General features: G+C 42.6%; 1 protein-coding gene across 5 annotated transcripts in view; it reads right to left on the minus strand.

Annotated features, from left to right (window-relative positions):
• The window catches only part of TSPAN4 (tetraspanin 4), a 719066-nt gene that overhangs the window by 8442 nt on the left and 684244 nt on the right, over positions 1 to 26380 (minus strand). For all 5 annotated transcript variants that reach the window (XM_056526916.1, XM_056526919.1, XM_056526918.1 and 2 more), the window contains 2 exons: positions 16795 to 16926; positions 14358 to 14441 (listed from right to left, as the gene is read on the minus strand). In XM_056526916.1, the coding sequence (XP_056382891.1) occupies positions 14358 to 14441; positions 16795 to 16926 (216 nt within the window). The remainder of the gene's footprint in view (positions 1 to 14357; positions 14442 to 16794; positions 16927 to 26380) is intronic.

Genomic DNA, 26380 nt, shown 5'->3' on the forward strand with positions numbered 1-26380 from the left:
GCCAAATGTGACTCCTTCTCTTCTGAGACCTGTAGTGCGCCAGCAGAGCACTTTTCACCCCCATGCGAGATGTTTTCTGTATCGGGAGAAATTGGGCTTCAAATTTTGGGGGGTATTTTCTGCTATTACCCTTTTTAAAAATGTTAAATTTTTGGGAAACCAAGCATTTTAGGTAAAAAAAATATATATTTTTTTTACATATGCAAAAGTCGTGAATCACCTGTAGGGTATTAAGGTTCACTTTACCCCTTGTTACGTTCCCTGAGGGGTCTAGTTTCCAAAATGGTATGCCATGTGTTTTTTTTGCTGTCCTGGCACCATAGGGGCTTCCTAAATGCGGCATGCCCCCCAAAAACCATTTGTCGCTCCTTCCCTTCTGAGCCCTCTACTGCGCCCGCTGAACAATTAACATAGACATATGAGGTATGTGCTTACTCGAGAGAAATTGGGTTTCAAATACAAGTAAAAATTTTCTCCTTTTTACCCCTTGCAAAAATTCAAAAATTGGGTCTACAAGAACATGCGAGTGTAAAAAATGAAGATTTTGAATTTTCTCCTTCACTTTGCTGCTATTCCTGTGAAACACCTAAAGGGTTAATACACTTACTGAATGTCATTTTCAATACTTTGGGAGTGTAGTTTTTATAATGGGGTCTTTTATGGGGTCTTTCTAATATGAAGACCCTTCAAATCCACTTCAAAACTGAACTGGTCCCTGAAAAATAGTGAGTTTGAAAATTTTGTGAAAAATTTCAAAATTGCTGCTGAACTTTCAAGCCCTCTGGTGTCTTCCAAAAGTAAAAACTCATAAATTTTATGATGCACACATAAAGTAGACATATTGTATATGTGAACCCAAAAAAAATATATTTTGAATATCCATTTTCCTTACAAGCAGAGAGCTTCAAAGTTAGAAAAATGCAAAATTTTCATTTTTTTCATCAAATTTGGGGATTTTTCACCAAGAAAGGATGCAAGTTACCATAAAATTTGACCACTAAGTTAAAGTAGAATATGTCACGAAAAAACAATCTCGGAATCAGAATGATCACTAAAAGCATTCCAGAGTTATTAATGTTTAAAGTGACAGTGGTCAGAATTGCAAAAAACGCTCCGGTCCTTAAGGTGTAAAATGGCCTGGTCCTTAAGGGGTTAAATTTTGGTTTCTACCAGAGAATCTTGTTTCTTACAGTCTGAGAGTCCTTTATGGCTTTTACATGTCCTTTACCAAGGAGAGGTTTCTTTCTGGCCATTCTCCATAAAGCCCAGATTGTGGAGTGCTGCAGTGATGGTTGACTATCTGGAAGTTTCTCTAATCTGCTCACAGAATTTTTGGAGCTCAGCCAAAGTGAACACTGGGGTTTTTGGTCATCTTTCTTACCAAGGTCCTTTCTTACCAATTACTCCATTGGTGGGGCAGCCAGCTCAATGAAGAGTTCAGTTTTTTCAAAACTTCTTTCACTTATGAATTATAGAAGCCTACTGTGTTCTTGGGAACTTTCAGTGCAGCAAAAGTTTTTTGTATCCATCTCCAAATCTGTGGCTTTACACAATCCTGTCTCTGATCTCTACAGGCAGTTCTTTCTACCTCATTATTTGATTTTTGCTTTCTCTCTGATAAAACATCTCTTTAAGGGTGGTTTCACACCACGTTTTGTACTTACGGTTCCTGTATACGGCTGGGAGGAGGGGGGGGCGGGGCTTAATCGCGGCGCCCACACTCAGCCGTATAGGGGAACCATATTTAATGCATGTCTATGAGCCGACCGGAGTGAACCGCAGCCTCCAGTTAGCTGCGTTTTCGGCCGTATGCAGTTTCCCGACCGCAGGCAAAAACGCGGTCGACCACGTTTTTGCCTGCGGTCGGGAAACCATATACAGCCGAAAACGCAGTAGACCGGAGGCTGCGGTTCACTCCGGTCGGCTCAAAGACATGCATTAAATATGGTTCCCCTGCTCCCAGCCGTATACGGGAACCATAAGTACAAAACGTGGTGTGAAACCACCCTTATACATATACCAAAATATAAAAGTGGCTCCATTGAATTAATGGGCATTGAGAGACCCCCATCCTTTTTCAGAAGAGTTAAAAAAGCTAATTTTTTTCTGACACATTTCCCTTCCCATATTAGTTTAAACCACTTATCTGGAATATGAACAGGGGCTGCGGTTAGGAAATATAACAAGATAGGAAGAATCTTACTAAGGGAGATACGATCTGCCATAGATAGGGGAAGATTTAACCAAATATCACTACGCTTTTCTATGCCACTGATTGCGGGAGCAAGATTTAATTTAATATAATGCTTGATTTGCAAAGAAATTTTAATTCCCAGATATTCAAGATGTTCATCTTTTTGAAGAATGCGTAATTCACACATGTTAAGGTGAGGAGTTTCGTCTAGGGGTAGAAGACAAGACAATTTGGTACAATTGATTTTTAATCCAGAGATAGGAATAACTTTTTCAAACCTCATGCAAATTTTATCTAATTCTTCTTTGGGGTTATTTAAAAAAAAAAAAAAAAGTAATATATCACCTGCATATAGCAATAGGTTAGTGGATACCCCCCTAGGACCAAACTTCTCTAGTTGGGCTCTGTTTCTAATGTATATTGCCAGAGGTTCAATAAACAATAAAAATTAAATATGAAGATAGAAGGCATCCCTGCAGAGTTCCTCAAGATAAAGAAAAAAAAAATTGGTAAAGCTCCATTGATTCCTACTCTTGCTCTAGGTTCAGCATAAAGCATGTGAACCATCCCTAAAAAGGCCATAGGAACCCCCACTCCACCCTGTCGAACGCTTTGGCTGCGTCAAGTGACAGGATGGAGCGGGAGCCCCCACCTCCGAACTGAATTGCTACAAAGGTTTTATGGATGTTCTCAAAGACAGATCTACCCGCAGTGAGTCTACACTGATCCGGATGGATAACTTCCCTCAAGCAAGGCTTGAGATGGATAGCCAAAGCTTTTGAGAATAACTTCATATCTGTGTTTAAAAGAGAAATGGGCTGGTAGGATTCTCTCTTTAATGGATCCTTATTCTTTTTCAAGATAATAATTATAATTGCCTCTCTCATGAAATACGGAAGGACACCCTCTTTGCAGGATTCATTCAAAACCTCTGTCAATATAGGAAGCAAAATATATGTCCCAACCATCTATAAATCTCGAAAGGGAGGCCATCACTTCCCGGTGAAGAATTATCTGAAAAAGATTTTAACGATTGCTCTCGCTCATTTAATACTATATTTTCTTCTAGACCTCAAATCCTGGTTCAGTTTGGGCACTTCAAGAGAGTCAAAACATTTCTCCATCTCCTGTCATTTCCCCTTCTATCAGAGCTATAGAGGTTGTGGGAAAAAAAAAAGAAAGAAAGGCATCTTGAATATCTTCTTCTTTGTATAGCAGTTCTAATATTGCTGTGAGTGCGCTGTTCTTTTACTATATTAGCTAATAAACTATTGGGTTTCCTCCCTTCGGCAAAATTCCTACTTCCTTGAAAAAAGATTTGATTTTGTGCCTTATCTAGTAAAAAATGGTTCCTTTTGATGAAAATTTAGTTTTAACAAATTCTGAGGTGAGGCACTCAGAGTGACTTCCTTCATGCTATTTTCAACTTGTTCTAGCAGAAAATTATCCCTTTTTTGACATTTTTTTTTAAGGAGTAAAAATTCCTTGAAAAGGAGCCCACGAAGGAAGGCCTTTAAGGCATCCCAGACAATTCCTATAGCTGACCAGCCTCGTTTAATCTGCCAAAACTCTTTGATCTTTTCCACAATCTCTGACAGGTCACCATTTAAAGATAGCCAGTGAGGATTACATTTGAAATAGGAAGAACAAGGCCTGTGCGAGGGGCACTATCAGAGTATCGTGCGGTGGTCGACACGTCCCCTTCCATAGACTTGCATTGAGGGGGCGTGGTGTGATGTCACAAGGGGTGTGGCTGTGACGTCACAACCCACGCAGCCCGCACCCAGAGTTCGGAACAAAATGTTTCAAACGCTTGAGCAGTGGAGTACCCCTTTAAGTACACAGCACAGTTCCCCCACATTAAGTTGTCAGCATAGTTACCCCCACATTAGGTTGTCAGCATAGTCCCCCCCCCCACATTAGGTTGTCAGCATAGTTCCCCCCCCCACATTAGGTTGTCAGCATAGTTCCCCCCCACCCACATTAGGTTGTCAGCATAGTTCCCCCCACATTAGGTTGTCAGCATAGTTCCCCCACAATAGGTTGTCAGCATAGTTCCCCCCCCACATTAGGTTGTCAGCATAGTTCCCCCACATTAGGTTGTCAGCATAGTTCCCCCACTTTAGGTTCTCAGCATAGTTCCCCCACATTAGGTTCTCAGCATAGTTCCCCCACATTAGCTTGGCGGTATAGTTCCCCCACATTACGTTGTCAGCATAGTTCCCTCCAGATTAGGTTTGCAGTATAGTTCCCCCACATTAGGTTGTCAGCATAGTTTCCCCACATTAGGTTGTAGTTCCCCCACATTAGGTTGGCAGTATAGTCCCCCCCCCCCCCACATTACATTGTCAGCATAGTTCCCCTCACATTAGGTTGTCAGCATAGTTTCCCCTCATTAGGTTGGCAGTATAGTTCCCCCTCATTAGGTTGGCAGTATAGTTCCCCCTCATTAGGTTGGCAATATAGTTCCCCCTCATTAGGTTGGCAATATAGTTCCCCCACATTAGGTTGCAGCTCCCCCACATTAAGTTGGCAGTTTAGTTCCCCCCACATTAGGTTGGCAGTAGAGTTCCCCCACATTAGGCTGGAAGTTTAGTTCCCCCCACATTAGGTTGGCAGTATTGTTCCCCCCACATTAGGTTGGCAGTATAGTTCCCCCCACATTAGGTTGGCAGTATAGTTCCCCCCACATTAGGTTGGCAGTGGCCCCCACAGACATACAGCCTTCAGCCATATACAGTGTATGGTTGGAGGCTGTATGTCTGTGTACTGCCCCACTTCAGTGCTCCGACCACTGCTCCTCTGGTCAAGGTTCATGATCTACTACTAGGTCCCGGGTCCGGAGGGGCGGTGGTCGGAGCACTGAAGCTGATTTCCCGCTGGTAACTTACCATGCAAGCGTCCTCCTCCTAGCTGCTCCGCTCTGTTTCTATGGGCACAAGCACCAGACGACAGTGACGTCCCTGTGTGCACTACCTCCTGGCGCCCCACCCCAATCCGCTACTGGCCTGTGCATGGGTTTCTGAAGTACCATAAAAAAGGAGAGAGTGATCTGAAAGTGATCTTGGAGCATATTTCAAACCTTTAACCATACACAAAGAAATGGAGCTACCCAAATCTATTCTAGAAGTGGCTTGGTGCGTATTGCTAAAACAAGTGAGAACTGTTTTGTTGGGGGCGTGGCCTGGCTGTCAGGCTGAATGGTCACGAACTAGTTGAGCTCCACTTTCTATAGCCCTTTCTAGCGACCTCACAGCAATTTCCAGAACCCACCTAGCACCCACAGACGTGGGAACCCTTCGTCAACATGCCTGTCCGAAGAAATAGGCTCAACAAACACAGTTCCCTGGCTAAATTCAAATTTTCCCAGCAACGGCCTCCCTCCCAAGATGGCGCAGATGGAGCAGACTTGGAGATGCAGCTGTCCCAGCCTGCACGCACCTCGCCTTCACTACACAGGCGCTCCACATCACATCCTGCACTTCAAAGTGCTCAGCTTCTGCCTGCCACAGGATCAGCGGCTTCAGCACCCCCATCACCAGCTTCCTCACCATAATGCAATCTTCAGGTACAAGCTATCTCCCCTGTGCCCAGGCCCCCCGTCCACCTCGGGTCTGACGGGGACATCTCCTCCTAGCCCATTGCCACAACGGCAGTCTAGCGGCTCCCAGCTGTTTATAGCACAGCCTCAGATTGGGGTTCTGACCCCTTCCCTCCCGCAGAGGAAGATGATCTGCAGTGTATTTATGTTTGTGATCAAGCAGTTACTGACACTCAAATAAAACACATGCTCCTCACTCTGCAAAATCCTTCTGGAGAGACATAATGGCTATAATTAGCCCTTTGCACACTACTGTAGAAGATCTCACCGCAAGGGTGGATCTTATTGAAGTTAAATTTGGGGAGTTCGATGCCTCTCACAATGAGGTTATTGATTCTCATCATGCTGCAGAAGATGATATTGGTGCACTTAAAGCAAAAGGTACAGATCTAGAAGATCGCAGTCGGCGCAACAATATTAGGCTGCGTGGAGTGCCAGAATCTGTTGGGACGGCGGACATTCCCAACTATGTTTGCTTGCTCATACAAACTGTCCTACCAACCAGTTCTCCTCAAGAACTTGAAATATATCAGGCTAACAGTGTACCCCGCCCTAAGCATTTGGACGATTCAGTGCCCTGCGACATCCTGGCGAGAGTACTTTTCTTCTCTGTTGAAGAAAAACAAATGAACTTTTTCACACCTCAACAGGTCTGCGTGCACCGTACCTCTCTTTCACCCCTCTCAGGTCTGCATGCACCGTACCACCATGTTGCCATATATGCAGATTTATCTGCGGCTACACTACAGGTACGTTAAGCCCTGCAACCACTTACCTCTGCTCTCCGATTAGCAAACATCCAGTAAATATGGAGTTTTCCTGTGGGTCTGCTTATCCACCACACAGATGCAACACATGTAATCCGTTCACTAGAAGAAGGAGAAGCTCTTCTGTGTCGATGGAACCTTTCCGTGGATCTCAACAAAGGACCTCCTAAGCCTGTTCGCAAGGTTCAAGACAACTGGTCCTCAGCCCGCTGACTCTGGACTTTGAAGATTTTAATCTCCTTCTGGGCTGTTCTGCTGTGAAGTCTGGTCCGGCTTGGGCATGGACATTTCCCCCACTCAGGAAGATAGGCTTAGGCCTTCACCTTCCATATCATTTACTATTTTTACAGTTTATTGGTTTGCACTGTTTTATGTGTACATGTCTGTTGTAAGGTGGCATTTTGCCTGTCTGTCCATGATGCACTGCTCAGGTTCCTATGACCCAGGCATGCTGGCTGGGAGGCGCTTGTGATGAACCCCTTATGTGACAATATCGTCCATTACTATGCTTTTTATCTTAGTTTATGGTTATTAAATTTATGTGAACGTTATGTGAACGGTCTCAATAGCCAGCATAAGCGCGCTTTCATGTGGAAAGTGGCTGTGACATTGGGAGCTGATGTAGTCTGCATACAGCAGTCTCACCTCCTTAGTAAAGATGCCTTTAGGATTAAACATCCATCTTACCCACACATCTTTCACTCACACTACAATACTAAATCTAGAGGAGTGTTGTTGGCATTCTGGAATACAGCAGCTTTTATGGTACATGACTCAATCTGCGATCCCAATGGGCACTTTATCATAATCTCCTGCTCGATAAATAACTTACCTTATATCCTCATGTTATTATATGCATCCAACTTAGGTCAGCACCGCTTCCTCCGAAGCACTCTAACGATTGCTACCCGCAATTTCTAATTCGATTGCTAACCTCCTATTTCAATATGAGAAAAATCTCAGGCGTTCTAAAACTAGATACTACTCTCAAAATGATAAAGCGGGAAAACTATTAGCTTTATGCCTTAAAAAACAGCATGAAGGCTCCTGCATAGCCCACCTCATGCATCCTGTCTCTGGGTCTCCAACGTATACACCGGAAGAAATAGCCAACAGCTTCCAAGACTTTTACTCTTCCTTATACAACTTAAAAGACTCCATACCCTCCCCTCCTTCACTATATAAGTGATAGCCAGCATGGGTTTACTAAGGATAGAAGTTGTCAAACCAATCTAATTTGCTTTTATGAAGAGGTGAGTAGAAGCCTTGACAGAGGAATGGCTGTGGATATAGTGTTTCTGGATTTTGCCAAAGCGTTTGATACTGTCCCTCACAGACATCTAAGTGCCACAAGATAAATCCCCTAGGGGTTTCTGGGCCAATTTAAGTTCCACAAAACCTACTTGGGGAATGAATCCCCTCAGGATTAACCCTGACTAGAAATCCCCCATAAAAATTTACTTTTAATTACGCTCATTAAAATAGTGTCCAAACTAGGAGGTTGCACATCAATTGCTTCTAATTAGCAGTGGTGTTTAAAATTATCAGTACTGTATCCAGTTAAATCCTATAATATCATGCAATGTCTGCCATGCAGACTATGGGTTTATCGTTACTATCTAGTGTACCACGGTGCCGTGCTGCAGCTTGGGCACTCGGTGTACTAACTAGAAAAGGTCTCTGGTACAGTCTGTGATTAAAACATTAATCCTCTCTTCTAAACGTTTTCGCCATTCTGAATGGCTTTCTCAAAGAAATGAGACATGCCTCATTTCTTTGAGAAAGCCATTCAGAATGGCGAAAACGTTTAGAAGAGAGGATTAATGTTTTAATCACAGACTGTACCAGAGACCTTTTCTAGTTAGTACACCGAGTGCCCAAGCTGCAGCACGGCACCGTGGTACACTAGATAGTAACGATAAACCCATAGTCTGCATGGCAGACATTGCATGATAATATAGGATTTAACTGGATACAGTACTGATAATTTTAAACACCACTGCTAATTAGAAGCAATAGATGTGCAACCTCCTAGTTTGGACACTATTTTAATGAGCGTAATTAAAAGTTAATTTTTATGGGGGATTTCTAGTCAGGGTTAATCCTGAGGGAATTCAATCCCCAAGTAGGTTTTGTGGAACCTCACAGACATCTGACAGGTAAGTTAAGGTCCTTGGGCTTGGAAACTTTAGTTTGTAACTGGATTGAACACTGGCTCATGGATCGTACCCAGAGAGTGGTGGTAAATGATTCGTACTCTGATTGGTCCCCGGTTATTAGTGGTGTACCCCAAGGTTCAGTACTGGGCCCGCTGCTGTTTAATTTATTTATCAATGATATAGAGGATGGTATTAACAGCTCTGTTTCTATCTTTGCAGATGACACCAAGCTTTGTAGCACGGTACAGTCTATAGAGGATGTGCATAAGTTACAAGATGACTTGGATAGACTAAGTGTCTGGGCATCCACTTGGCAAATGAGGTTCAATGTGGATAAATGTAAAGTTATGCATCTGGGTACTAATAACCTGCATGCATCGTATGTCTTAGGGGGGATTAAACTGGCAGAGTCACTGGTAGAGAAGGATCTGGGTGTACTTGTAGATCACAGACTACAAAATAGCATGCAATGTCAGGCTGCTGCTTCCAAAGCCAGCAGGATATTGTCATGTATCAAAAGAGGCATGGACTCGAGGGACAGGGACATAATACTCCCCCTTTATAAAGCATTGGTACGGCCTCACCTGGAATATGCTGTTCAGTTTTGGTCGCCTGTTCATAAAAGGGACACTGCAGAGTTGGAAAGGGTGCAGAGACGCGCGACTAAACTAATATGGGGCATGGAACATCTTAGCTATGAGGAGCGATTAAAGGAGTTACAATTGTTTAGTCTTGAGAAGAGACGTTTAAGGGGGGATATGATAAACGTATATAAGTATATTAATGGCCCATACAAAAAATATGGAGAAAAACTGTTCCAGGTTAAACCCCCTCAAAGGACGAGGGGGCACTCCCTCCGTCTGGAGAAGAAAAGGTTTAGTCTAAAGGGGCGGCACGCCTTCTTTACCGTGAGAACTGTGAATTTATGGAACGGTCTACCTCAGGAACTGGTCACAGCAGGAACAATTAACAGCTTTAAAACAGGGTTAGATACATTCCTGGAACAAAATAACATTAAAGCTTATGCAGAATTATAAAACTACATCCCTTTCCCTTATCCCCTTACATCCTTCCCTTCAATCCCCTGGTTGGACTTGATGGACGTATGTCTTTTTTCAACCATACTAACTATGTAACTATGTAACTAGATGACTCCATAAAGGATTTCCTCTCCGGTCTCGAAGCTCGCTGAGATACAATTAACTTCCCTTAATTTTCCTATATCTGTGACTGAAATAGTAAAAACGGTAAAAGCCCTTCCCTCTTAAAAAAGCACCAGGCCCTGACTGTTTCATTAATTTATATTATAAAACATTTTGTGATACCCTCTCCCCACTCCTTAGAAATTTCTGCCAAGCAGCTATATTGAGGAGTACTTTCCTAACTGAAAACCTTCAAGCCCTAATAGTAACTCTTCCTAAACCTGGGAAATCCCAAGATCTTCCCCAAAATTATAGGCCAAACTAATTGCCTCCCGGTTGGCAGCGATATTACCATCTTTAGTTCACGCAGACCAATCCGGCTTTGTGCCTGGTAGGCAGGCATCAGACAACACCAGGCGCTTCCTGAACATTTTCCATCATATTGAAAAAAAAACATACCCCTGCCCTGGCCCTTGCATTGGATGCCGATAAGGTGTTTAACTGGCTTCGCTGGTCGTATGCCTTCTCGGTTCTATAACATATGGGCTTTAGTGGACCAATTTTACAAGCAATCACCGCGCTATATACTATACGGCTGTGTTCACAAACGGGTCATTATCTGAGTCCTTGAACATCACCAATGGTACGAGGCAGGGGTGCCCCCTTTCCCCCCCTCATTTTTATTTTGTGTTTAGAGCCCCTTGCACATGCTCTCCGTGCGGACCCACAGATCCCAGGAGTATGCATTGGAGATAGGCAACACCTCATCTCACTATACGCAGATGACATCATCCTCACCCTGACCCATCCATCTATCTCTGCACCAGCTGCCATGGAAGTTATTCAGAGCTTTGGGAATCTCTCGTATTACTACCTTAATATCTCTAAAATACAAGCTCTGTCTCTCTTTTTGAGCTCTGAGACAGTACACACTCTCAAATAGTCCCATCCATTTGACTGGCGCACATCTGAGTTGACTTATTTAGGGATCAAACTCACCTTCCCCCATAAAATCCTATACCAGCTTAACTACAAACCCTTATTAAAAGATATTGAAGAAGAGATCCGAAGGCTGTCCCAATATGATATATCTTGGGTGGGACAGATAGCCATGTTTAAATTGTTTCTACTACCACGATTTTTATATTTATATAGAACCTTACTGGAATACCTTTTTCTCTGAAGCACAGAGGATATTGTCGAGCTTTGTCTGGGCGGGCAAGAAACCTAGAGTGGCAGCTCCTATCCTAAATAAAGCCAGGGAGGCGGGAGGACTGGGTGTACCAGATTTGTATGGGTAATATATAGCCACGCTGGTTAGCTCCATGCGTGGATGGTGGAAGGGGTTTTGGAGGTGCCTTGGGTGCACATAAAAAACACTTACACTTCCCCATACCATATTGCAGATGTAATCTGGTCTCCCTTTTGGAACTCCACATCTTCACTTCCACTTTCTAACCCTGTTGTGAAAGCATCATGTAATGCCTGGTTGAAATATCTGGCAGGAGCTGTCTCTAGCAACACCGCTGTCTGCATTTCTCTTTCTCTTACTTATTCAAGCCTCTATCCCACACCTGAATATAAACACATGGGCGGTTAGGGGGATTAGGGGGTTAGTCACTTATATGATGCTGGGAGGTTATTGACTTTTCAAGAACTGCAGATAAAATATTCAAAAGAGATTTCTACATGTACCTATAGATTAGACATTTCCTCAGCACTTTGTCCCCCTCAGGAATCAACCCACACACAGCGACGTTTGCTTTCTTGAGTAGCAATCTGAAAGGTCTAAATCTCATTTACTCTACCTATTTATACTCCACCACTTTCCATAAATCCCATCCTTTTCACTCCTGGGAAAAATCATTAGGCAAACCAATAGAGGAGCAAGATTGGAAACAGGCATTCCAAGTGGCACATAAGGCATTCCAATGTGTTTCTCACAAGTGATGGTTTCTTGGGTGAGATGAGTCTCCAACAGGCAAACGACCGCTGGGAAATCGTTATCTACACAGTTGAAAATGGCCCTAAGTTTAATTCTATTGCTTATTCCACTAATGTTCCAGGTAAGTATTCGGGTACTCACCTCTTTTCAGGAGAAAAAAAAAAAAAGAAAACCTATGCCCGGAGTAACCTTCCCCAACAATCCCCCGCCCCCCGTCCCCCTAAAGATGTCTCATGGCCTGAAAGCAGAGCAGAAGACCCTTATCCTGTTATCAAAGGGCCCCTCACCTCTACTCCACCCCTCCAATTACATTTTAAATACCCCTCTGTTCCAGCCATCCTCCACTGCTTCATATGTTAATCTCAATTTGGCTGGGAACAGTAGGGAAAAGTTTATGGCTGCTTTGCTCAGCAGCTTTTTGACCTCTTTTCATGAGGATCTACTTTTCTGCGTATCCCTTGAGAAGTCTGGAAATTTTTTTTTTTTAATCTATTGTAAGTGAGGTCTTTTAGCTCTCTGGCCCATCTCAGAATTTTATCTCTGTCTATAGAGCAGAAGATTTTTGCTAACAGATTTCGTGGTGGGGAGCCCGATGGTGGTTTCTTGAAAGGAACTCTGTAGGCTCTCTCTATTCCAAACATACTTGACAGCAGAGAAACATCAATTGTATCATTTCAGGGGTTCTCCAGTGCTTAGACATCTTATCCCCTATCCAAAGGATAGGGGATAAGATGCATGATCGCGGGAGTCCCGCAGCTGGGGAAGCCCGTGATCATGCACGCGGCACCCCGTTTGTAATCAGTCCCCGGAGCGTGTTCGCTCCGGGTCTGATTACGGGCGACTACAGGGCCGGCGGCGTGTGACGTCACACCTCCGCCCCCGTGTGACGTCACATTCCGCCTCTCAATGCAAGCCTACGGGAGGGGGCTTGATAGCTATCCCGCCCCCTCCCGTAGGCTTGCATTGAGGGGCGGAGCGTGACGTCACACGGGGGCGGAGGCGTGACCTCACACGCCGCCGGCCCTGTAGTCACCCGTAATCAGACTCGGAGCGAATACGCTCCAGGGACTGATTACAAACAGGTTGCCGCGTGCATGATCACGGGCGTCCCCAACTGCGGGACTCCCGCGATCAGGCATCTTATCTCCTATCCTTTGGATAGGGGATAAGATGTGTATGCACCGGAGTACCCCTCTAATCCATGTATCCAAGAAGCCCACTGGATCTGAGTGTTTTGCTTCCTCAGGGAAGCCTATAAACCGGATGTTACATCGATGTGATCTGTCTTTCAGATCCTGGACATTGTTTTTAAGAGTCTGATTGTTAGCTGTGACACCTTATATAGACAGGGCTGTGTCCTTCTATCGCCTGTCCAATCTACTGAATTTACCACATGTGACACAAATCAAGGTGTAGAAACATCTTAAAAATGATTAAGAGAAATGGTAGGCTCCCTGAGATATATTTAACCAAGGGTCTGAATACTTCTGTCCATGCAAAATTTTATTCATTTTAAATAAATATGCAAAGCCTATTTTTTACACTCTGATTATGGGGCATTAAGTACAGAATGATGGCAAATTTTTTTTAGCACAAGCAAAATATGAAAAAAGTGAAAACTTTCCAAATGCAGTGTAGAAGATGACCTTTTCTCTATAGGTTTATAGTACACCCAAAGAAGCAGCAGCAAAGAGGACATTTTAGAACAGTGGTGAGTTTTCTAAGCTATAAATTAAAGTGGTACTCCGGTGGAAAACATTTTTTTTTAAATCAACTGTAGCCAGAACGTAAAACAGATTTGTAAATGATTTCTATTTAAAAATCTTAATCCTTCCAATACTCATCAGCTGCTGTATGCTCCAGAGGAAGTTGTATAGTTATTTTCTGTCTGACCACAGTGCTCTCTGCTGACACACTTGTCCATGTCAGGAACTGTCCAGAGCAGGATAAGTTTGCTATGGGGATTTTCTCCTGCTCTGGACAGTTCCTGACATGGATAGAGGTGTCAGCAGAGAGCACTGTGGTTGGAAAGAAAATAAATTTTTTAATAAAATAACTTCCTCTGTAGCATACAGCAGCTGATAAGTACTGGAAGGATTAAGATTTTTTAAATAGAAGTAATTTACAAATCTGTTTAACTTTCTTGCACCAGTTGATTTAAAAAAGAATAGTTTCCCACCGGAGTACCCCTTTAAACTTTGGGTGAGAGCTAATACCTTCAATAAACTTGTGTAGTCTCTTTGCAGTCTCTGTATCCTCTCTGCCTCTGCTCTCTAAACTCACCTCTTCCCTCCCAATAGACTTGTGTTTGTTCAGAGCACATTAAAGTTTAGCAGGGTGAGAGAAACTTGATAAGTAGAGAAAGAAGCATTTTTCAACAACATTACATTAGACATTTTTCCCCTCATTTTACAAAATTGGCATGGTTTGGTGCAGTTTAAGACAATCAATACTTGGTCTGAACTTTAATAGACCTGTTAAACTCTTAGATTGTTTGTATAATTAGTTTTAGTAAATGTGGGCCATTATTCCTCATCTTTGTTACTGACCTGTACAAGAGCTGTGCAGAGTCCAAAGATCCCGACCGCCAGAAGATTCTCATGGAGCCAGATCTTCACGGTTTCATAACAAGGCTGAAATAAAGTAAAGCATATCCGTAAGCAGCTTCAGTGTAGCATAGTCTGTATTGGTAATCGCTTACATCTGGAATACTAGAAATTTACACCTACATCATGTCTCTTTATAGCTAAAGATTTAAAGGGATACTCCACTGCCCCAGCGTTCTCAACATTTAGTTCCGAAAGCTGGGTGTGGGCTGCGGGGTCGTGACGTCATGGCCACGCCGCCTCAATGCAAGTCTTTGGTAGAGGGCTTACGCCACCTCCCATAGACTTACATTGAGGGAGCGTGATGTCACAAGGGGGTATGGTCGTGATATCACGACCCCGCAGCCCACACCCAGCTTTTGGAACTAAATGTTCTTAACGCTGGGGCAGTGGAGTACCACTTTAAAGGGCTTGTCCAGGACTACAAAAACATTTCTGAACTCTGCTACAAACAGTGCATTACCTTACCAACTGTTGCTTCTAGTAGTGCAGCTCAGCTTCTCCAAAGTGAACAACGCTGAGCTGCAATAGAACACACATCCTATGGATGGGTGCAGCACTGTTTTGGGAGAAAGCAGCCAGGTTTTTAATTGGAGAATGGTGCATATTTTCACAGCGCATTTTACTCTTTTAGGGTAAATTCACACATACTGTATCCATTGTGGATTTGATGCCAGTGTTAAAGTCCAGATATTTTACAAGAACATTTACATTTCTCTAGCACAATAAATCCCTGAGGTTTCAGTCCGTATTACCAGTTTACAGGCTATGATCATAATCGCAGTGGAGATGGATTTGGAAAATTCTCTGAAATGATAGATCTTGTGGGGAACTCCCAGAATGCAGTGGTCAGTACTCACCAAAAATGGCCCAAGGAAGAACAACCAGTGTTTACAGGAAATGATCATGCGCGCCTATGGCGTTTTAATGCATGTTGGGAGCAAAGGCTATCCTGTCTGGTCTGATCCCACAGAAGAACTACTGTAGCACAGACTGCTGAAAATGTAACTTCTGGTTATAATAGAAATGTGTCAGGGCACACGGGGCATTTATCTTGCTTTGTATGGGGCTACGTAGGCACAGTCCCGACTGCTGTTCAATGTCAAAAGAATAGGCACAGATTAGGCATTTCATACAATCATTGGATACTCACTCACAGGGAACAGACACCAGTATTTTTCCCTTCCTTTCATCTAGCCTTAAGGGTATGCTGCCTATCTATATGACTCTTATAAGCGCTTTACCAAGAGTTACCCTATAAGTCTGTGGGAAAGAGATATGGGACATAAATTTGATGAGCAAACCTGGTGTCAAGCGTTCAAACGCATTCATAGAGCCTTTCAATGCTCATCTCATATAGAAAGTGTTTATGAGACCATATTGAGATGGTATTACACCCCACACAAGTTGGCTAGAGCATATCAAGGAGTTTCACATATGTGTTGGCGTAATTGCGGACAGAGGGGTTCCCTGTATCATATCCTTTGGAACTGTCCAGTAATACAACTTTTTTGGGTGCAATGTAGGAGACTCATACAGTCTCTAATACCATGTTTTCTTGACTGGTCCCCGCAGTTAGTATTACTGTTTTTGAATATGGACCATATCCCTCCCTGCATAGTATATGTTGTGGTGAAAATAGCGTTCACAAGTAAATAGAAAACTGACTCTGTACCTAGTATAGAAACAATTATAACTAAACTAAATACCACATATTGTTTTGAAAAAATAATAGCCTTAGGTAACGGTAGATACAAAGCTTTTTCCTCCCGGTTTCTACCTTGGAAGAATTCCACTCACTGCATTGATCTTTAGATAACGTATTCAGGTTCTCTGTAAGGTTCCGATAGACCCTTCCACATCTTCACTATTAGCAAATAGCTGGTATATAATAAAGATGGCTATAGGCTATTACCGGCCTTTTATGAAATGCTACATAACCAAATCCCTTCATGACTACTTTCATTATGGCTAATGGGTAATGTTTCTTTCATTTAAATATATATTTCCTTTCAATACATCATGGTCCCATTTCCAACGATTTGTATTCTTTGTTATGTTTTTCTTATAGCGCTTTGTCATGCTAAATGTTTGTACTTTTTCCTCTGTTGATATAAAAAAACTCAATAAAAAACTATTGAAAGTAAAAGAATAGGCACAAATGCAACATAAGGAAGCCTAGTGGGATTATCTTGTGGGCATAGATGCATCTTTTCATAATATTTTTTTGTTTGGTGATTCCCTGACTGATCTTTCTGCCATACAGCTATGACAGATACCACTTTGTAGCATGTTCCATGTAACATTTGTTTCCCCCCCAGTTTCCAAGGTCTTAGTACAAAAACTACATTCTGTCAGTGAATTAAAAAAACACACATACTGCTTTCCACCATGTCCCAGGAGAGTGTAGTCCACAGTTCTCACTGAACTCCAGGCAACAGGAATCCGGGACCCGACTCGTGTTATATACCTCAAACCAGTCTGTGTAGTTTGCTACTCCACAGCATCGGAACTGCAGGGGGAAAAGAGAATATTATATCTGTATTATCACCACTCCATAGCTGAGATTATGAGATATTTAGTGACAAAAAACCTTTTGCTATCATAGTTTCACATTCGCTATACTCCATTCAGGAAGAACACCATTTTCTCCATACAATACACCTTGTATAAGTAGCAGTGTGATTTGTCCCTGACATTATATGTCAGCACTAGCTCGCTTCTAGTGTTGTGTCCTTGTTTCTGTACTTACAGTACATTTTATCATTTATAGTGGGTTTACCTGCAGTCCAACATAAAAAAACATATTTTCTTTTTTAGTTATTCATTAAGAAGTCTTTGTTAGACCTCCAAGTATATTTCAAGTAAGTACAAAAAAAAAAAAAAAATACCTGGCTAGGCTGCTGTACATAGAGTATATATTGGATGTTGTGCAATCTGAAATGTTGAGTGTAACGGTCAGACTTTGGGTTTGCATGCCATGATTAAAGGGGCACTCCGGTGGAAAACTTTTTTTTTTTATATATCAACTGGTGGCAGAAAGTTGAACAGATTTGTAAATTACTTCTATAAAAAAAATCTTAATCCTTCCAGTACTTATAAGCTGCTGAATACTACAGAGGAAATTATTTTGTTTTTAGAATACAGAGCTCTCTGTATTCTGTGGGGGGGGGGGGGGAGGGGGGGTCGCCGCCCGGTGCTGCGCCATTTTATGCTCGGGACATTAGGGACCCACTCTAAATAGGTGGCCTTGATGTGGCAGGTGGGCCTGTACTTTTTGATCAAAAATGTATACTAACTACCTGTTAGTTTTTGATATTATGCTGAGAAGCAATTAGATCATTATACAAGATTGTAGATGTGCACCGTGTCTGTTTTTTCTACCTGAATTTAATTTACAAATCTGCTTAACTTTCTGGCACCAGTTGATTTAAAGAAAAAAGTTTACCCCTGGAGCACCCCTTTAACGACCATGGACGTTTATGCTCGTCCAGTGGCCGTTAACGGGGTATGAAGCGGGCTCCCGACCATCATACCGGCCAGCCCCCAGCTGATTCCTGTAGCAGGGGGCCGGCATTAATAGCCGACATGTGGCGATTGCCGCGGCTGGCTATTAACCCTTTAGATCGCCGCTGTCAAGGTTGACAGTGGCGTCTAAAGGTGCCTTTATCCTGTCCCTGGTGGTCCAGTGGGGTGGATCGCCGCCCCGCAGCCATGGCCAGGCTTTATCAATTGAGTGCATTGATCTGAATGAGGAATAAAATGATTCCTCCTAAAAGTCCCCTAAGAGGACTAAAAGTGTAAAAAAAAAAAAGTTAAAAAAAGTTTAAAAACACACCCATTAACCCCTTCCCTATTAAAAGTTTTAATCCCCCCCTTTTTCCCAAATTCCATATAAAAAATATATAAACATAATAAAAATAAACATATGTGGTATCGCCGTGTGCATAAATTGTTCGAACTATAAAAATATTTAATAAATTAAACCGCACGGTCAAAGGCGTGCGCGCAAAAAAGTTCCAAAGACCAAAATAGTGTATTTTTGGTCACTTTTTATACCATAAAAAAGGAATAAAAAGCGATCAAAAAGTCCGATCAAAACAAAAATGGTACCAATTAAAACTTCAGATCACGGCGCAAAGAATGAGCTCCCATACCACCCCATACGTGGAAAAAAAAGTTATTGGGGTCAGAAGATGACAATTTAAAATGTATAAATTTTCCTGCATGTAGTTATGATTTTTTTTCCCCAAAAGTGCGACAAAATCAAACCTATATAAGTAGGGTATCATTTTAACCGTATGGACCTACAAAATAAAGATATAGTGTGTGTCATTTTTACCGAAAAATGTACTGTGTAGAAACGGAACCCCCCAAAATTGTGTTTTTTCTTAAATTTTGTCGCACAATAATTTTTTTTCCCATTTCGTTGTAGATTTTTGGGTAAAATTACTGATGTCATTATAAAGTAGAATTGGTGGCGCAAAAAATAAGCCCTCATATGGATTTTTAGGTGCAAAATTGAAAGGGTTATGATTTTTAAAAGTTAAGGAGGAAGAAACAAAACTGCAAAAACAGAAAAATGCTTGATCCTTAACGGGTTAAGGTCTATTAACACATTAAAAGGTTTTGGCATTTCTTTATGTAACATGTTCCATTTTTGAGATTTTAAATTTGTCTACAATAAAGCTTTAAAAGATTTTTATCAGGAGTTGGAAAAAAACATTGCTTTTCTTCTTTGCATTGTGCAGGTAATAATACATTGAGAATGAGCTAATTGGACATTTTGTCCGTGCTGTCAGTGATAGTTACCAAACAAACAACTAATCAAATGTAGCTAAAATTTTTACTTTATTAATTCACATATAAAAACCTATTACAAAAGGCTTCTAACAACAAAAAATATATAAAAGGATCGTCACTAGGTTTGGCTATAATTACCAGATATCCCTAATGAGAACCTCAAGCTTCCATTAGTGATATCTGGTAATTAAAGCCAAACCTAGTGACAGTCCTTTTATATATTTTTTGTTGATGCCTTTTGTAATAGGTTTTTATATGTGAATTAATTAAGTAAAAATTGTTGCTTGTTTAATACATTGTTAAAGGGGTACTCCGGTGGAAAAACATTTTTTTTTTATGAACTGGTGCCAGAAAGGTAAACAGATTTGTAAATTACTTCTATTAAAAAATATTTACCCTTCCAGTACTTATCAGTTGCTGTATGCTACATAGGAAATTCTATTCCTTTTGAATTTCTTTTTTGTCTTGTCCACAGTGCTGTCTGTGTCAGGAACTGTCCAGAGCAGCATAGGTTTGCTATGGGGATTTTCTCCTGCTCTGGAGAGTTCCTGATACGGGCATCAGGTGTCAGCAGAGAGCACTGTGGACAAGACAAAAAAAGAAATTCAAAAAGAATAGAATTTCCTCTGTAGCATACAGCTGCTAATAAGTACTGGAAGGGTAAAGATTTTTTTAATAGATGTCATTTACAAATCTGTTTAACTTTCTAACACCAGTTGATTTAAAAAAAAAAAATGTTTTCCATCGGAGTAACCCTTTAAGCTGCATCGGACATGTGCTCAATTTTGAGTGGTTACCACATTAAACACACTGGTGTCCACATTCAATGTGATGAATGTTGTATTACCTGCGCAATGTTTGAATAAAGTATAAAGATTAGAACAAGACTGTTGCAACACTTTCTTATCTCAAGTTTGCCATTTGGATGTTGGACTATTTGTTCTCTTAACCCGTACAGGACCTAGGACGTATGGATACGCCTTCTGTACCTGGGTCTTAAGGACCGGGCCGGGGTGACTGCTGATATCGATCAGCAGGCACCCCGTGCAAATGCCCAGGGGGGTCATCAGACCCCCCATGTTGGCGATCGGCGCAAATCGCAAGTGAATTCACACTTGCGATTTGCGCCGATTCCGGGTCATTCGGGTCTATGGTGACCCGGTGACCCGAAATAGAAGGGGGATCGCGGGTGTCTAAGACACCCACGATCCCCCTGTTGCCATAGGAGTGAGGTGGCAGAGTTGCCACCCCTCCTATCTCTGCTATTGGTGGTCTAAACGCGACCACCAATAGCAGATCAGGGGCGGGGGGGGGGGGGGTTTACTTTCGTTTTCCCCCTTCTGCCCACCCACAATAGGCGGGGCAGGACGGGGAAATGACGGGGACCGAACGCCGAAGATCCACTTACCCGTCGGTGGAAGCTGCGGGACCAGATCGGCGGCGGTGATCGGCGCGGGCGGCGATGTCGTGCGGCAGAAGAGGACGGCTCCCTGGATTCGACGGAAGCCGGTAAGTTGCCTAGCAACATCTAGAGGGCTACAGTCTGAGACTGTAGCCCTCCAGATGTTGCAAAACTACAACTCCCAGCATGCCCAGACAGCTGCTGGGCATGGTGGGAGATGCAGTTTTGCAACAGCTGGAGGTCTAAAGTTTAGAGACCACTGCACAGTGATCTCTATACTGTAGCACTCTAGATCTTGCAAAACTACAACTCCCAGCATGCCCACATAGCTGTTTGCTGTCTGTGCATGCTGGAATTTGTAGTTTTGCAACATCTGGAGGTCCACAGTTTGGAGATCACAGTGCAGTGGTCTCTATCTGTAGCCCTCCAGATGTTGCAAAACTGCAAATCCCAGCATGCCGAAACAGCTGTCTCGGCATGCTGGGAGTTGTAGTTGCAATCCCTCCAGCTGTTGCATAACTAGATCTCCCAGCATGCCCTTGGGCGATCAGTACATGCTGGGAGTTGTAGTTTTGCAACAGCTATAGGCACACTGGTTAGAAAATACTGAGTTAGGTAACAGAACCTAACTGAAGGTTTTCCAACCAGTGTGCCTCCAGCTGTTGCAAAACTACAACTCCCAGCATGCACGGTCTGTGAGTACATGCTGGGAGTTGTAGTTTTGAAACAGCTGGAGGTTTCCCCCCCCCCATGTGAACGTACAGGGTACATTCACACAGGCGGGTTTACAGTAAGTTTCCTGCTTCAAGTATGAGCTGCGGCAAACTTTTCGCCGCAGCGCAAATTTCTAGCGGGAAGCTCACTGTAACCCGCCAGTGTGACTGTACCCTAAAAACACTACACTACACTACACATACACCCCCTTACACTGTCCCCCCAATAAAAATGAAAAATGTATTGTACGGCAGTGTTTCCAAAACGGAGCCTCCAGCTGTTGCAAAACAACAACTCCCAGCATTTCCGGACAGCCACTGACTGTCCAGGCATGCTGGGAGTTTAGCAACAGCTGGAGACACCCTGTTTGGGAATCACTGGCGTAGAATACCCCTATGTTCACCCCTATGCAATCCCCAATTTAGTCCTCAAATGCGCATGGTGCTCTCTCACTTCGGAGCCCTGTCGTATTTCAAGGAAACAGTTTAGGGCCACATATGGGGTATCTCCGTAATCGGGAGAAATTGCGTTACAAATTTTGGGGGGCTTTTTCTCCTTTAACCTCTTATGAAAAGGAAAAGTTGGGGGCTACACCAGCCTGTCAGTGTAAAAAAAAATTTAATTTTACACTAACATGCTGGTGTTGTCCTTTACTTTTTATTTTCACAAGTGTTAAAAGGAAAAAAAGCCCCCCAAAATTTGTAAGAAATACCCCATATGTGGGCGTAAAATGCTCTGCGGGCGCATAACAAGGCTCAAGAGTGAGAGTGCACTATGTACATTTGAGGCCTACATTGGTGATGTGCACAGGGGTGGCTGATTTTACAGCGGTTCTGACATAAACGCAAAAACAAATACCCACATGTGATCCCATTTTGGAAACTACACCCCTCACGGAAAGTAACAAGGGGTATAGTGAGCCTTAACACCCCACAGGTGTTTGACGAATTTGGATGGAAAAAAAAAAAAAATTCACAAAAATGCTGGTGTTACCCAAAATTTTTCATTTTCACAAGGAAACATAGGAAAAAAGCCCCTCAAAATTTGTAACCCCATTTTTTCTGAGTAAGAGCATACCCCATATGTGGATGTAAAGTGCTTGGCGGGCGAACTACAATGCTCAGAAGAGAAGGAGCGCCATTGGGATTTTGAAGATAAAATTTGTCCGGAATTGAAGGCTACGTGTGTTTACAAAGCCCCCATAGAGCCAGAACAATTGAACCCCCCACATATGACCCAATTTTGGAAACTACACCCCTCACGGAATGTAATAAGGGGTACAGTGAGCATTTACGCCCCACAGGTGTCTGACAGATTTTTGGAACAGTGGTCCGTGAAAATGAAAAATGTAATTTTTCATTTGCACAGCCCACTGTTCCAAAGATCTGTCAAACGCCAGTGGGGGTGTAAATACTCACTGCACCCCTTTTTAAATTCTGTGAGTGGTGTAGTTTCCAAAATGGGGTCACGTGGGGGGGTCCACTGTTCTGGCACCACGGGGGGGCTTTGTAAACGCACATGGCCCCCCGACTTCTATTCCAACCAAATTCTGTCTTCAAAAGCTCAATGGCGCTCCTTCTCTTCTGAGCATTGTAGCGCGCCAGCAGATCACTTGATGTCCACACATGGGCTATTTCCATACTCAGAAGAAGTATTACCCCTTGTAAAAATATAAAATGTGGGGGGAAACCAGCAATTTAGTGAAAAAATTTTTTTTTTTCATTTACACATCCGAATTTAACGAAAAGTCATCTAACACCTGTGAGGTTTTAAGGCTCACTGTACCCCTTGATGTGTTCCTTGAGGGGTGTAGTTTCTAAAATAGTATGCCATGTGTTTTTTTTTGCTGTTCTGGCACCATAAGGGCTTCCTAAATGCAACATGCCCCACAAAAACCATTTCAGAAAAACTCACTCTCCAAAATCCCATTGTCGCTCCTTCCCTTCTGAGCCCTCTACTGCGCCCGCCGTACACTTGACATACACATATGAGGTATTTCCTTACTCGAGAGAAATTGGGCTACACATTTTAGGAAGATTTCTCTCCTTTTACCCCTTGTAAAAATTCAAAAACTGGGTCTACAAGAACATGCCAGTGTAAAAAATGAAGATATTGAATTTTCTCCTTCAATTTGATGCTATTCCTGTGAAACACCTAAAGGGTTAACAAACCTTTTGAATGTCATTATGAATACTTTGGGGGTGCAGTTTTTATAATGGGGTCATTTTTGGGGTATTTCTAATAAGAAGGCCCTTCAAATCCACTTCAAAACGGAACTGGTCCTTGAAAAATTTCGATTTTAAAATTTTGTGAAAAATTTGAAAATTGCTGCTGAACTTTGACCCTCTGGTGTCTTCCAAAAGTAAAAACATGTCAACTTTATGATGCAAACATAAAGTAGACATGTTGTATATGTGAATCAATATATAATTATTTGGAATATTAATTTTCCTTATAAGCAGAGAGCTTCAAAGGTAAAAAAATGCAAAATTTTCAATTTTTTCATCAAATTTTGGAATTTTTCACCAAGAAAGGATGCAAGGATCGACAAAATTTTACCACTAACGTAAAGTAGAATATGTCACGAAAAAACTATCTCGGAATCAGAATGAAAGGTAAAAGCATTCCAGAGTTATTAATGCTTAAAGTGACAGTGGTCAGATGTGCAAAAAATGGGCGGGTCCTACAGTGAAAATTGGCTGGGTCCTTAAAGGGTTAAAGGGCTATTCCGGCTTTATACATCGTATCCCCTATCCAAAGGATAGGGGATAAGATGTATGATCGCAGGGGTCCCGCCGCTAGGGACCCCCGCAATCTCTGTACATCCCCCGGCATTCTGTGAATGAGATCGCTGCACAGAGATCGCGGGGGTCCCCAGCTGCTGACCCCTGCGATCATACAGTGGGGCAAAAAAGTATTTAGTCAGCCACCAATTGTGCAAGTTCTCCAACTTAAAAAGAAGAGAGGCCTATAATTTTCATCATAGGTATATACCTCAACTATGACAGACATAATGAGAGAGAAAAAAAATCCATAAAATCACAGCCACGTTTCATCTTCAATGCCCTTGCTGATAGAAGGAGGTTTTCACTCAAAATTTCACAATACATGGCCCCATTCATTCTTTCCTTTACAGGGATTAGTCGTCCTGGTCCCAAAGCAGAAAAACAGCCCCAACACCCCCATGCTTCACAGTACGTATGGGTGTTCTTTGGATGCAACTCAGCATTCTTTCTCCTCCAAACACGACAAGTTGAGTTTTTACCAAAAAGTACTACTTTGGTTTCATCTGACCATATGACATTCTAGCTCCCAATCCTCTTCTGGATCATCAAAATGCTCTCTAGCAATCTTCAGATGGGCCCGGACATGGGTATTGGCTTAAGCAGGGGGATACGTCTGGCACTGCATGATTTGAGTCCTTGGCGGCGTAGTATGTTACTGATGGTAACCTTTGTTAGGCTGCATTCACACCACGATTGCAACCTACAGTTGCCGGATCTGGCTGGGGAAGGGGAAAACTGGGCGCTCCCGTACCCCAGCCGTACTGGCGCTGAAATCCACTCACTTTAATGAGCCGATCGGAGTCAAACGGTAACGCCGGTCGGCTCATTTCCGCCCCGTATATGGTTTTGTGACCAGACCTAGAACCGTAGTATACTACGGTTTTAGGTCCGGTCACAAAACCGAATACGGGGTAGAAATGAGCCGACCTGAGTCACTGACTCCGGTCGGCTCATTAAAGTGAATGGATTTCAACGCTCGTCTGGCTGGGGTACGGGAGCGCCCGGTTTTCCCTTCCCCCATCCGGATCCGGCAACTGTAGGCTGCAATTGTGGTGTGAATGCAGCCTTACTTTGGTCCCAGCTCTCTGCAGGTCATTCACTGTGGTTCTGGGATTTTTGCTCTCCGTTCTTGTGATCATTTTGACACCACAGGGTGAGATCTTGCGTGGGGCCCCAGATCAAGGGAGAGTATCAGTGGTCTTGGATGTCTTCCATTTTCTAATAATTGCTCCCCCAGTTTATTTCTTCACACCAAGCTGCTTGCCTATTGCAGATTCAGTCTTCCCAGCCTGGTGCAGGGCTACAATTTTGTTTCTGGTGTCCTTCAGCAGCTCTTTGTTCTTGGCTATAGTGGAGTTTGGAGTGTGACTGTTTGAGGTTGTGGACAGGTGTCTTTTATACTGATAACAAGTTCAAACAGGTGCCATTAATACAGGTAACGCGTGGAGGGCAGAGGAGACTCAAAGAAAAAGTCACAGGTGCTGTGAGAGCCAGATATCTTGCTTGTTTGTAGGTGACCAAATTTTCCACCATAATTTGCAAATAAATTCTTAAAAAATCAGAAAATGTGATTTTGTGGATTTTTTTTCTCTCATTATGTCTCTCATAGATGAGGTATACCTATGATGAAAACTACAGGCCTCTCTTATCTTTTTAAGTGGGAGAACTTGCACAATTGGTGGCTAACTATATACCCTACTGTACATCTTATCCTTTAGATAGGGGATAAGATGTATAAAGCCGGAATACCCTTTTAAGTAGAGCACCACCAGTCTGGACGTTAAGAAGCAACCCTGTTAGTGAAGCAGTGGCAATTTAAGGAGAGGCGAGCATTGTCGACCACATTTCTTTATAGTTGATTTGCGGTTTTACACAAGACAGTCTTTACTTTGTGGAGTTGGCAGACAAGGAGGGGAGAAACTACAGGCTGCTTTACTGTGAAGAAGATTCTACTTTTCTCTTAAAAGATATACCACAAGACCTTTCCAAGAGACTACATCTATAAGAAGAGTCCCTGTTTTTTGAGTGGGCCATCTCTCTAGAAGACCATTTTTCAATGCAGTATTCACTATAGAAGAAAATGATCCATAGAAGACCAATATATGGAGGGTTAATCCAAGCTATTCACCAAAAGATCACCGCAGTGATCCACTGATTCCCTAATTTCCCATATATTAAAAAGGTATAACTTTAATGATTTATATTGGTTCACACACAAAATAGATTAAAAAGTCAGGGTGTCTCTCTTTCCATATGTGAGA

The sequence above is a fragment of the Hyla sarda genome, chromosome 6 (genome assembly GCF_029499605.1).
Source record: "Hyla sarda isolate aHylSar1 chromosome 6, aHylSar1.hap1, whole genome shotgun sequence".
NCBI lineage: Eukaryota > Metazoa > Chordata > Amphibia > Anura > Hylidae > Hyla > Hyla sarda.